The sequence below is a fragment of the Paralichthys olivaceus genome, chromosome 23, assembly GCF_024713975.1.
Source record: "Paralichthys olivaceus isolate ysfri-2021 chromosome 23, ASM2471397v2, whole genome shotgun sequence".
NCBI lineage: Eukaryota > Metazoa > Chordata > Actinopteri > Pleuronectiformes > Paralichthyidae > Paralichthys > Paralichthys olivaceus.
In genome coordinates this window covers 13,590,362-13,603,792 of record NC_091115.1, presented here as the reverse complement: position 1 = coordinate 13,603,792, position 13,431 = coordinate 13,590,362, and the positions used below count along the sequence as shown (strand labels likewise).

Below are 13,431 nucleotides of genomic sequence, written 5' to 3'. Positions count from 1 at the left end.
ATTTTTCAGTTTTGGACCATTGACCACGATGATCGATGGTGATGAACATTTTTCACGCAATTTCTTGATTTTTCAATAAAATAGTCGCCTGAATCTTTGATGAATAGTTGTTTGTCGCCCTGGATCAAAATCTGTAAATTCTCGATGTTATGGCACAAATGATTTCTTGCAGCGTTACAACTTTGTGTGTACAGTAAAAAAAGGAAAAATAAGTTGGTGATTGACAGATACACTAACCTGTGTAGTTGCTGGTGATGCTCTGAGTCTGCATCTCTGTCACAGCCTCTGTCGTTGCCTCCGTCTTTGCCTCCGTCTGTGCCTCCGTCTGTGCCTCCGTCTGTGCTGCTGTCTGCGTCTCGGCTTCAGTCTGCAGGTCCGGCTGCAGCTGGACAGTCGTGCCGGTCCAGTTCTCCGGCAGCGACATGGCACCGGTGGCCTGCGGGTCCTCTGTGCTGAGCACGGTGCCCTCAGCCAGGACCAGTGCACAGAGCAGGGGCCCCAGCAGCATCCAGAGGTGGCTCTGACCGGTGGGACCCACTTTGGGAGCCATGGGGTCAGATAATGAAGAAGAGGCGTTCTGTGAGACGAAGAGGAATTCACAGCCTCATTGTCAAAATAAGAAGGGAAATATCCTTGAGGGGAAAGTTTGCGGCTCCCTTTTTCTTCTTCTTCTTCTTCTTGTCCCTCCTCCTCACTCTTCTTTCTCCTTCTCACCTGTCCTCCTCTTCTGTCCTTCTCTTCCTCCTCACTCCCTCGGTGGAGAGAGGAACCCCCCCCTGGCGTTACTGCTCATGATGCTGAGAGACAGAGATGAAGTGAGGGAGCGTGCATGTGTGTGCTCACATGTGCATGTGTGCGTATAAATGTGGTGGATCCAGCTGTAATCTGCTCGCTCTCTGCTCACTTGCTGTTGAGCCTCCTCCTCGCTCGTGCTCTCCCTGCTCTCTCTCTCCCCCCCCCTCTCTCTGATCCCCAGCTGGGCTGACTGAGCTCTTGCATAACACTAACTCATTCGCTGAGCTGTGCTGAGCTGTAACTCATGCAGCCTTAAGTCCTGATATTCCTGGTCGCAGCCCTTTCCCCCTCACTGCCCCTCTCGGCCCGTGTTTCAGTGCTTCGTATAGACAGTCGAAGGCCTCACTCCCATTGATCGATATTTACTATTGAACCACTGCCTCATGGGAGGTCACACACTTGAGATAACAGCTATAAGGCACCGAGGAGGTTTGGAAAGATTGTGGTCACCTGAACTGAACTCCCGAGGAAATCAGAAGTGGCAGAATGGAGCTGCTGTTTCAGTCAAACCAGCTGAATATGCTGCCGCTGTGCTAACATGTCACTGTGTGGTCTGAGTGGACATTGTTAGACGTCGGACAAGCACCCACCTCCTGGAACGTCTTCCAGGCAGAAAGTGTCGGAACAGCGAGGACATGCGACCTGGACGGAGGACAGAAAACATATTTTTATGATATAGCTGTATACGTGTCACACACCTTTAAAAAACTGCACTACTATAGTATGGTGGCTACAATACACACTGAAGTGTAACTGGATGATATCATATTTTTTATCTTATATCAGGATGAAATTGTCATGTCAGTTGATAAATATCATGATATATTTCACATGGTGTGTGATGGAAGTGCGACACCTTCCTGAAGCTCTAAACTGGCAAACTCGTCTACTGACTGAGTGAATCACAGTTTTTAAATAATCTGCATACAATGTTATTTCGGTGTAAACTTGGTTTAAGTTTCCGGAAGGTAAAGGAACCTGCTGCCGGCAGCTACTGGGCTCTAATGGTCTGCTGCCTCATGATCTCAAGGGCAAATCTCAACTGTGGACCTGCATGTTAAGGAAGTTGATTGGTTGATTATGCGGCTCCTGTTGGGAGGTTGCTTCTAAATGGAGGCCAAAACAAATATCAACATATAACAATAAAAGAATCTATCTAGAAGCCACTATGTAAATGTATTCAACCCTCTGTGTTGTTCACCTACACGCTGAAGTATAAATCCAGGCTTTCTCTCTGCAGGGCTGTGGGTCTCAGGCTCAGTTTAACATGCTGAGAGAAGGATAAGAAGTTGAGGTCAACTCTCCATGACAGGTTTATTCTCTGGAGCCTGTATCTGTTGTACACTCTGAATACACAGACCAAAAGTTCATTTCAAGTCAGAACGAAACAATTTGCTTTTATTCCAGCCAAGAATCCTGTATATCTGATATTATCCCCGCTCATGTTTTACCTTGTGGACCCTTTTTTACCGGTGTAATGAAACACCACAGCACAGAAATAACCAGCGTTTGCAGAGTCATCACATTATGCTTGTTTTCACATTCAATGTGAAAATAAATGTGTGTTATCCCCTAAAACGCTCTGTTTAAAATACCTATCCCTGCATGTTTTTGCAGCCTCGTGAAGCTCTATCCGGGCCACAGATTTGTGCTGTGGTCAGTGCTGTCAGGGAAACGAGCCAAGCGTCCAGCCACAGGGCTGAGCTGATTTTCTGTAAATATTTTCAACCCTTGTACCCTCGCTGTGCAAAATGAGCTCACAGGATGGGCACCCGCTCTGCAGGGCCAACAACACCGGCCGAGAATAAAATTAAAGCACAACGCTACTACCCCTTCATTTCACATTTTCGCTTATGTGCCTTGCTCAATACTCTCCAGTCGAATGCATCACCTGCATCTTACATTTTTACAAAGTAGTAATTGTTCTACATGCTGGAGGTAGGGGTGCTCAGGGGGGAAGCAGCACCCCCCTTGTTGAGGGGTTGTAACTGCAAGGCAAAAAGTTTATAAAAATGTTGATTTCATTTAATTTTCCATGGAAACATTTTGAGAGAAGAATCCTAGTGATAGCAAAGCTTATTATTTATCATTTTTTGCAATATCTAAATTTGTCGTGGAACATCCTGTGCATTTCCTGTGTAGCTTCCCTGATGCAGAGGTTACGTGCGACGTTGGCCGAGAGAGTTCAACACATTCAACACACAATTAAGAAAACAGCTTCATCAATTTGATGACACGAACGCTGCAAAGAGTAACAACACATGCAAATCCAGAAACGCATCGCAAATAGTTAAAACAACCTCGGAAATGTTTTTCTAGGGGACCCATATAAGTGATGAACCTGGCTTCACAATGCTTTATGAAGTAACTGAAGTCCGCTACTCGTCAGTGGTGATGGAACTTCAAAAAGCATTGAACTACAGCCAGGCTCATCACGTTTTCTTAATTTGCAGTGAGTTGAACTCTCTCGGCCACCGTAGACAGGAGGTACAGCAAGTCGTCCACAAGCCAGAAGGTCAGCAGTTCGATCCTATTCTAAAGTGTCCTTGCATAAGATACTGAACCCAAAATTGCTCAAGATGGCTGTGCTAACAGTGTGTGACAGAGAGAGTGCTGCACATAGATGCACTGTAGGAACGTGTGAATGGGTAAATGGTACATCTGTAGTTTAAACAGCTTGGAGTGATCATGACTAGAACAGCTCTGTATAAATACATTTACAAGTTACCAATACATAGTGAAGTCATGTCTCATGTTTCTCTCAGCACCCCCATCTCTCACTGACTTCCAGCGTCTGCAGTTAAACTCAAACTGCTTTGTGGTGCAATGGTAACGCCTCGGACTGTACATTTAGGATAGAGTTGCATCTTTAAATCCTGTCGAAGTCGCGTGTTTTTGTGCACATCGTTTTCTAGTTCTTGATTCACAGACAGACATTGAATAACATTTGTGTTGCAGCTGTGTGTGTGTGTGTGTGTGTGTGTGTGTGTGTGTGTGTGTGTGTGTGTGTGTGTGTGTGTGTGTGTTTGTGTGTGTGTGTGTGTGTGTATGCATGCATGTATCCTCATGTGGGACTGTATATGTCACAGGTGGATGCTCAGGGGTAACATGATGACCCGGGCAGCTCTTGTTGATAGCCCTGTTTTCAAGAAAAAGTCCATGCAGAGTCATGAATAATTGATGCATCTGGGACCAGAAATAGGAGAGAGAAATGGGGAGAGAAAGGAAAAGAGGTAGAGTTAGAGAACGACTGAATAGTGAGAGAGAGGAGCAGAGTGAGCGATTACAGGAGAGCAGCAGGGAATCGATCTGAGACGGAGGGAAAGACAGCGAGGAATTGGGAAAGAAAGACCGAAAGACACTTTTAGATGAGTGTATAAAACTTCGATTTATTGAATGTTGGGCCTCTAAATGGGGACGCGGTGGGCTCTGTGGCTGCAAACTACATTATTTACAGCCACAGCTTTGCCAAAGTGGACACGGGAAAGGCTTCAAAGGACTGATCCAAGATTTTATTTTAAGACATCAAAATGTAGCTGCACTCGGCAAGGTTTCTATAGTAAAAATACACCCATCCTATCAGAGCGAATCAGAAAATGTGGCTGTGACTGAGAAAGCTACTTCCAGACGTCAGGGTTTAGCTGATTCTGGGAAATGATCCCAGGAAAAATTGGCACAGGAAGAGTGATGAGTTAGCACTCGGTCCTCAAAATGTAAACTTTTACCCTAAAGCTGCGCTGATCAGTATTTAATGTGCAATGTGGAGGTTTCGTGACGGACACACACACCTCTGCAGAAACTGTTAAATCTAAAGAGTTTTTTCAGATTGTTTGTCGAGGCCACAGCTCCACCTTGCAGCAGTCCATCATTTCAGGTGGAGACACAAAGTTTTTAATTAGTTGCTCAGCATCACAACTGGAATGTTTAGCAACAAAACATCTGGATATTGTCAGACTGGTTTAAGAGATTAAAGAAGCGTGAATATTAGAATTATATTAAGCACAAACATGAATCTAAATGAATACTAATGCTGCTGTGTAAATGTTGAAAAACATTATTTAAGGCATTCTTTGTCTTTTATTTTGTCCCATGTCTGCTTACATGGCTGGTTTCATGACCTATACAAATCTCACATCTCAAGCGATCTGACAAGGAACTAATTTAACTTTTCAGCAAATGCATGTTAATGTCTTGCTGAGTTAATAAGATGACCAATACATGGTAAAAAATAAAGCTAGAGCGAGCAGCGTAGTGCAGTGCAGGATAGCAATGCACAGAATAATGTAACATAGCATAAAGACAGGAAACCTTTGTTTAACTCCTCTAACTTGTTTCACTGCAACAAAATCGGACGTGGAAAAACTACACATTCCAGTGTACGGAACATTTTGGTTGGTTCATTAGAGCCAGGCTCCCTCGGACACGAGCACGTGTGGTTCTTCTCATCCAACTCTCACAACGACGCAGACAAAAGCATTTTCCCCCTAAAATGCCAAAATGTTCCTTATATTTTGAAAAGCACCATAAAACATGGATGTTGAGACACATTTCCTTCTGCTCTTATTCTGCTTTAAGTGATATTTCATGTTTTTGTTCTTCTTTTTTTAAATTATTTTCATTTGTGCACTAGTTTGACACTGTGACTGCACATGTGTTTTATTATGTAAAAGCCATAACAGCCACGAGGGTGCTGCGGCTGTTGTTGTGATGGTGATGTGACACGGTGTTATGGAGTCACATGGGATTTTAAACAGTATGTATATAGACAGTAAGCATTGAGTCAATTGGGGTCACAAAAATTTAAACCTGGCTTTTAGTGGTGTCAGGGAGAATCTTATTTGAGATATGAGATAATTACATATAACAATAACCTCACTACTCTGTCTCTAATGATGTCCAGTGCTTGGACTAGCTGTTTTCACTGTGTCTCTTGTATGAGTATTTTATTTATAATTTTTTATTTTATTGTCCCATCTGCTATAATTCAGGTTTGACCGCAGTCAGAGAGTGACAATCAGTGGCTTACACACACACAGCAGAATCAATAATACATGGTGTCTTTAATATGCTATATCAGCTGCATTTCTATCATCAATAAATCATTGCTACTTAAATTATAAAACACACTATAGGCTATAATGGGTGCAAACAACTGAGAACTTAGCTGAGCACACTATCAGCCTCTACTCTGCAGTTTGCATTGTGGGCTACCATGGTGGATGTGGACCTAAATCTACAGGAGCAGAGAGAGTTGGACATCAGACATGGGGAGAAGGTGGTGCTGACATACGTTTAGAACAGTTTCACACTTTGAAGACAGAAGTGTGAAACTGTTCCAGCTGTCTGTGTTATACTAGCATGAGTTGTATCCAGTCGTGTGGCCAGCACTCGTGAGAAGGATTACGGGGATTAAAGAAGTAGCCGGGCAGTTGTGGATGAAATCTGTGCACATCCCTCTCAGTTCTTTGTCCAACTGTCACGTGACACCGATGCTCACAGTTGAAGTCAGTTAACAGATAGAAAGCAACATCTGTATTCATGTGGAGTTGAGTCCCAGGTCAGGTAACAAATGAAAGTTCCATGTTTACTCTCTAGCTCAGTTTTGTTCTCCACTAACAGCAGCTCACCGCTCCACTGTGTTCAGCTCATTACAAACACTTGTCTGACTGCTGTTTGGAGCTGGGCCGGTAACCCCCTGTAGGTTTATCATTGCTTGAATGAACCAAAACTATTAAATCATGGGCCAAAGTTATTCTACAGGTTCTTAAATTCAAATTATTTTTATTTTGTCAGTTATGGTAGTTCTAATCACACTGGTGTCTGTCAAAGAGTTTCTTTTTGTTGATGCTATAAAAATGGGGTGATCACTATGTTGTGTATTCAAATGTATTCAAGATGGCAGCCTATGGGGCGGCCGTGGCTCAGCGGTAGAGCAGGTCGCCCAATAACGATGGTGTTGGCTGCTCGATCCCCACTCCCGCTCACCACGACCGAGGTGCCCTTGAGCAAGGCACCGCCCCCCCAACATCCACCCCCCGGGCACTGGCAACAGCAGCCCACCGCCCCAGCATATGTGTGTACATGGCATCTGTCAATGTGTGTTTCATCCAGGTGCCAACTGGATGGGTTAAATGCAGAGAACAATTTCATGTATACATGTAAAAGTGTTAAACGTGACATGTCTTTACTTGTCCAGTATATGTGGGCTTCATTTCTGCATAGTCAACCTTGTGAGGATAGCAGGTTAACTAAACATGCAAAATGCAAGATGTAACAGACCTGTAAAATAACAACATTACACAGTCATTTGACTCATTGTTCATATATTCATTTTGACTGCAGCTTCAAGGACGAAGCCTTTAAATTAGGCCAAAGCAAACATAGTTGATAATCGTTTGTACGGCTTCACTCGTGCAGCTGCTTGAACACGGCAGCTCAGTGTTTGGATATATATATATATAAATATGTTTCCTCCTCAGCCACACAGAGCAAACACAGGCTCCTTCTGTATTCCAATGAGAAATAAAGCTGCATGTGCAGTGTATTTAGAATGAAGAGTATTAGACGTCTGTCTGTCACTGTACACACACACACACACACACACACGCACAAACACTGAAGAGCCTTTGTCACTATCAGCCTAATCCCTATAATGCGACATCTTAGAGCGCATTAAATACTGTTATATAATAGAAAAACACAACACACTGGTGCACGCACACACACGCACACACACACACACGCACACACACACACACGCACACACGCACACACGCACACACACTTTGCACATTTTGTCTGTCTTGCTCTTTTTCTGTATTCATGCACACATATTTGTGTGTGTTCATGCCCTGTGCATATTCACCCTGTGCATGAGATTGTATATTTACACTGATCTACATATGCATCTGTGGCATTGCAGCGTATAAAGCCGATAAGCAGAGCTAAGTATGAGAGCACAGGGTCACACAGGAGCGAGGGACTTTCCTCTAACGAGAGGTTAACAAAGGACAAGACAGCGCTGCTCACCGGGGTTCAGCTAATCTGTGGCAGCAGCTCAGATGACTGAGATCTGGAGAAATTCTTGTGAGAAATCAGACTATAATGAGGGTGGGCTGAGCCAAAGGCGGCTCTGATTGGACCCTGGGTTTTTTGAAAGAGGATTCACTGAAGTGCCTGGAAAGCCCCTGCTCAGTTTATTCCACCGACACTTTGGTTATATACACCAAGTCCTTGATAAGCTTAAAGCTGTCCATGCAAATGCAACAAACATCCAACTGTGTCATCAATGAGTGAACGTAACATAATAGCTTTATCTGGACGAATAGCTGGAGGTGGAAATCCCAAACTGAGATAGTCATCACAAATTATTCATCTTTGTTGTTCCAGATGTTATGATCGTGAACAGAAAACGTGACCTCATGAAAACTTACGGAGAAAAGAAGTTAAACATCTGCTGATCAGAATATTTGCATTCCACTGGTCGTCCAAATCTCACCATAATTTTGATATATTTTTTTAAAGTGTTTATTTGTTTCAGTGAGCTTAAACATTTATTTCATTAGATTCATTTTTGGTTTTTTTGTATAACATTTGACTCAAAAAAACAGCATTATGTGTTCCTATCCAGTTCTGCACCTTTCTTCTGGTCTCTGAATGTTTTAGTGTCTTTTGGCTCATAGATTTGTTTTGTTACTTTATGTTTTAACCCAAACCCTTTCAAACTAATGGCTTGGTTAGCAACTAAAGCAAAAAGTTAGCAACTAGCAGTGGAAAGTTTATTGTCTAAAGAGGCAGACGTTAGAGAGAATGGTTCACACGGGGCTTTGTAGTGAAAACAGAAGGTGGGACTCTTAACAGGTGATCAGTCAGCAATGGTGGACTGCACATCAGAAGCACGGGGGCATTTCCTGGAGATTCTTATGGCATTCAACAAAGATGTCGTTACTGAGATGGTAGAAAGCAATGAGTTACTGCTCTGCCACAGGTTTACTGGAGATATGTAGTCACTGGTTACTATTACTGCTCTACTTTATGGTCACACTGGGGTGAACATTTTAATTTAAAACTTTTTATTCACATTGTTGTAGCTTATGTTAAATGTCAGTAAATATGTGTGTGAAATGCTTGCTGCTTGAAACTAAAGTTAATCATTTGAAACATCTGGTGTGTCCTGTGATATTGCTGTATTTCTACTGACTATTCAATTACAATACTTGGTCAGTCCCAAGTTTATGTATTTTGTAACTTTGATAACTTTCTTCCCTGATGAACACTGTGGCCACATTTTGTAACTAGTTACCGTTACATCAACAAATTGGGTTTGCCTACAAAATTACAGGCCTGGTGCTCTGCAGAGTGAAATTCCTGACCCTGGAGCCGCTACATCCATTTGGTTGAATCATTTTGACACGGCATGATGAGGAACCAGCTGTTTCCAGCTGTTGAGAGCTACTAGATCCTGGACTGATAAGTCACCAAAGGCTTCTGTCCCAATCAGTTACTTATAAACACTTGTATGTTAGTTGTCTTATGTGATCTTTAGTTTTAAGCTTCAAACATTGTTACAAAACTAATATAAACGTCTTTCTGGAGCCAGGCTTCATAAATGATTTCATATTCTATACTTATTCTTTGTTTTTTCTCACACCTCTCTCCTCTACACACGTTTCCTCTCAGTATAAGTCCACCAATTTATTTCAGAACATCTGCAGTGCATATAACTCTGCGTTTACCGCCACCACAACATCATCACTGACAGTAAACAACTCTCAGCACAGCGGGGGACTGCAGACTGAAGGATCGGAACTGATTGGACTCATTAAATACTTAATGAGTGTGTTTCATTTAACCTCTGCTGCTGTAGGATCATCACCTGCACCACCATCCTCAGACCCCGTCACATCCCTCCTCGTCCAACAAAGATTCTAAGATCCTAATGCTCACCTTCAAAGCCCTTCATAACCTGGTTCCTCCTCCTCCACCCCCACCCCCCTGTCCCCACATACGTTTTGGTCTTGAGTACATTTTTATTCGCTACTCACTTAAGTATAGTATTTTTTAACTGACTACTTGCACTACCTTCATGCCTTTTACCTTTACTTTACCTCCTTATCTTAAGGAACAACAAATCTCTCTCTCTCTCTCTCTCTCTAATGTAAAAGTGTGTTTCTCATAAAGCACTTGTGGCACCTTGTGATTCCTGCTGAGAAAAACCCCATCTGACCCCAGAGAAGAGGAGCAGGGGTCAAAGGAGACAAGGGGGATTTGAAGGGCAGGTAGGTCGGACCAGGAGTGGAGGGCTACTGGTTCAAATCCTTGGACCAGCTGGAGAATAATCCTCCATCAGGAATCACTGCTTGCTTGTCCTTGTGGCGTTTTTGAGCAACTTTAAGCAGTTTGATGGAAACACTTACTATTGTCTTTTTTTGTAGATGATGGCAGATTTTTAAGCAAAAAAAGATTATGAGAATTTGAGTGTAGCCTCAGAATACCTCTTTATTTTGGAAATAAGCATGAAAGATTAGATTAGATGAAGTTATCGATCTCTGTGGGGAAACCGGGCCATCACAACCGTGCAAGTGATGATACATGAACAAAATACAAAAAAGAAAGAAAGTGAAAGCAGGGAAAACAAAAGTTTGAAGTGTAATCAGGGTTTTACACACACACGTCAGTTACTCTTCGACTGTCAACACAGACACACTGAGCTGGTTGTAAGTCTGTACTCTGAGCTTTGGGTGACTCCCCGCAGCTCTGATGTTAATTTGGGAGGCGAGCAGCAGAGGCAGATTAGAAATAAGAAGCAGGCAGACTGATAAACACAGGAACGTGCAGCAACACTCGGCGAGACTGGGACCCCTGTAGCTTGTCTGATCTTCCACTCAATAACCACTAAGACAGTGATGAGCTGGTGTTGTTCCAGAAAGGTCGGTGAGAGGACAACAGCTCGATGACTGCAGAGTACACACTGTAAATGTGCAGAGAGGGTTTTGTGTCACAGCTTGTGTTATTAGTTTCGTTAGAAAAAAAAGGAATCGATTTATCGATTGATGTTTTTTTTAATAAAACTAAATAATAAGTAATTAAAAAATAATTAAATATTTAAAAAATAAGCACAAAATAAAAGACAACACCAACACTTAACAAGAAAAATGGCAAGAACTGGAACAAAACATGTTAGAAACAAAAATGGATGAATCCAAACTGTATTCTTGATTCTGATTTAGAAGGTTGAAGTGCTGTAAAGCATCGGACTGAAACGGATTTAGATTTGAGTCACAATCTAAAGTGTGCTTGTGTGTGGGTGGGATTCTGCATTTTGGATCTGATTCCTAATCTGAGGTTAGAGTTTACTGCAATCTGGCACCACGGTTCTATTTACATTTTAGATCTTTCACTAAGCTCTAATCCACAGAGGATGGCTCCCTCTCCTCCATCAACAACCAACAGAGTGCTGGAAGAGCCGACATTAAAATGCTCACAGATGATAAAAAACATGTCTGACCTGGACCCTTGGTGAAATAAATAAACTTATGAACAATATCGATAATTAATGTACAAACCTGCTTATATTTAAAGTTTCTAAGACCAAATAATTTATCAACATAATGACAGAATTGACTTTACAATCCTGTTTCTGTTCTCTGAAGCTAAAAGAAACAACACTGTCTCAACTTTAACTTCCTTGGGAGGGATAAAGAGCCATCTTGGGGTTGCTAGATGTTACTGCAATTTAACCTTCATTCCCCCTGCACTGTGACTCATTATTTAATTACCTATTAATTTAATTATATTATAATAAATTATATTATATTCTATTATTATATATAGTGTCAAGTCTCTGTCTATGTTTATTTTAAAAACACTTGAACACCAACTGGCTCTTCTGGGACATTTAATTAGAAGACTTGTCTCTGAATTAAAGATGATTTTGGTTCATGATTGCATAAATATGTTACTATCATTTGAGATTGTCCGTTGGTTTAAATGTGAGGGTGAATGTTTGTCTCTGTACATCCGCCCTGCAATACACTGGGAACCTGTCCAGGATGTACCCCGCCTCTTCGCTGGGATTGGCTTCATGCCCCCCAGTGGCCTCAAAAGATAAGCGGTATAGATAATGGATGGATATCACTGTTATAATGTTCAAACATATTCAAACATTAAACACACTATCATCTAATACAAATCAACACCTGCGTCATTACCTTTGTTAGTAAAAGTAGCATAAGAAACTAATTTGAACTTTTTCTAAAATGCACATGCTTGGCAAACCTGTATCCAAGAAAAGTGTATGAGGTGAACTAATGAGACAAGGGAAATAAGCTGCTGCTGGTAAACTGGGTCCAGCACCACAGGGACCAGCACCACAGGGTCCAGCACCACAGGGACCAGCACCACAGGGACCAGCACCACAGGGTCCAGCACCACAGGGACCAGCACCACAGGGTCCAGCACCATGGTGTTCAGCACCACAGGGACCAGCACCACGGTGTTCAGCACCATGGTGTTCAGCACCATGGGGTTCAGCACCACAGTTGGCTGGACAGCTCCTCCTCAGGGTCTATGACAGTATCCTTCATGGAGGTTCAGGTTTGATGTTTTCTATGCAGCAAATCAAATCCACTTAAAACTAGAGGGAGGAGCTAGAGAACGACTATAGACCTGTTGAATGGTGGAATCAGTCATTTCACCCAATGAGACGCTCTGGAGGCAGCTGTCAGTCAGAGTGAAGGCAAACACTGGGTGTGACCACAGGTAGAAGAAAGTTCTCTCTCTCTCTCTCTCTCTCTCTCTCTATCATACACACACACACAACCCTGAAACAAGCCTTTAAAAAAGTGAGGATGGGCCAAAGTGTCCTCAATTTGCAATACCGTCCTCACTCCGTAAGGTCTATGCTCAAAATGGTCCTCACAAATATATAAGTACAAGTACAGAGAGAGAGGGAGAGAGAGAGAGAACCACTTATGAGAAGTGTGAAACCATTGAAAAAGTTTTTAGAGGTTTTGAAGAGGTTTAGAGAGAATTAACTAACAAGAGATTAGGTTACACAAGAAGAATAGACACACACACACACACACACACACACACACACACACACACACACACACACACACACACACACGTGTAGATTTAACTTTTGGACTGACATCCTGTAAGTTATAGCCATGTATCCACATATTTGTGTGACTTGTGCATTCAATTATTTTCATACTTTAGCAATAAGTAGTACATTTCCTTGACTCACGTATAATTTCAGTAAATCTCATTTCCTCTTATCCATGTTTACACATTACAGCAGATTGAAGGGATAATCCCTGTAAACGTCTCCTTGCTTTTAGCAGGCAGCCCGGCTTTTTGTCTACTTGAGGAGAAGTGAGGAATTAATCCTCATTACACAATGGAGGAAAAGCTGTTTGTTTGTACATGTGAACATTTTTCATGTAACAGCCCACCGCAACTTTTAAATACACTTCTTTTATGTAACGTCCCTGAAAAAAACCCATGTGTGTTCGAGCTGTTTTGTAACTTCTGAACAAGATCTGTTCCCTGGTGTTAAGATGATGTTTCTATAATTTATGCATTTTCACACTTTCAAACAAATTAAGATAAAAGCAGCTTTAAAAAATT

At 42.2% G+C, this 13,431-nt stretch overlaps 1 protein-coding gene across 2 annotated transcripts in view; it reads right to left on the bottom strand.

Moving 5' to 3' along the window:
- The window catches only part of LOC109637516 (sushi domain-containing protein 3), a 29,843-nt gene that overhangs the window by 14,739 nt on the left and 1,673 nt on the right, over positions 1-13,431 (bottom strand). The window contains exons 2-3 of one of the 2 annotated variants that reach the window (XM_020099935.2): positions 1,246-1,437; positions 238-797 (exon numbers count right to left, since the gene is read on the bottom strand). In XM_020099935.2, coding sequence (XP_019955494.2) covers positions 238-550 — 313 coding nt within the window. In that variant the 5' untranslated portion in view covers positions 551-797; positions 1,246-1,437. The remainder of the gene's footprint in view (positions 1-237; positions 798-1,245; positions 1,438-13,431) is intronic. The other variant, XM_020099934.2, reaches the window with a different exon arrangement.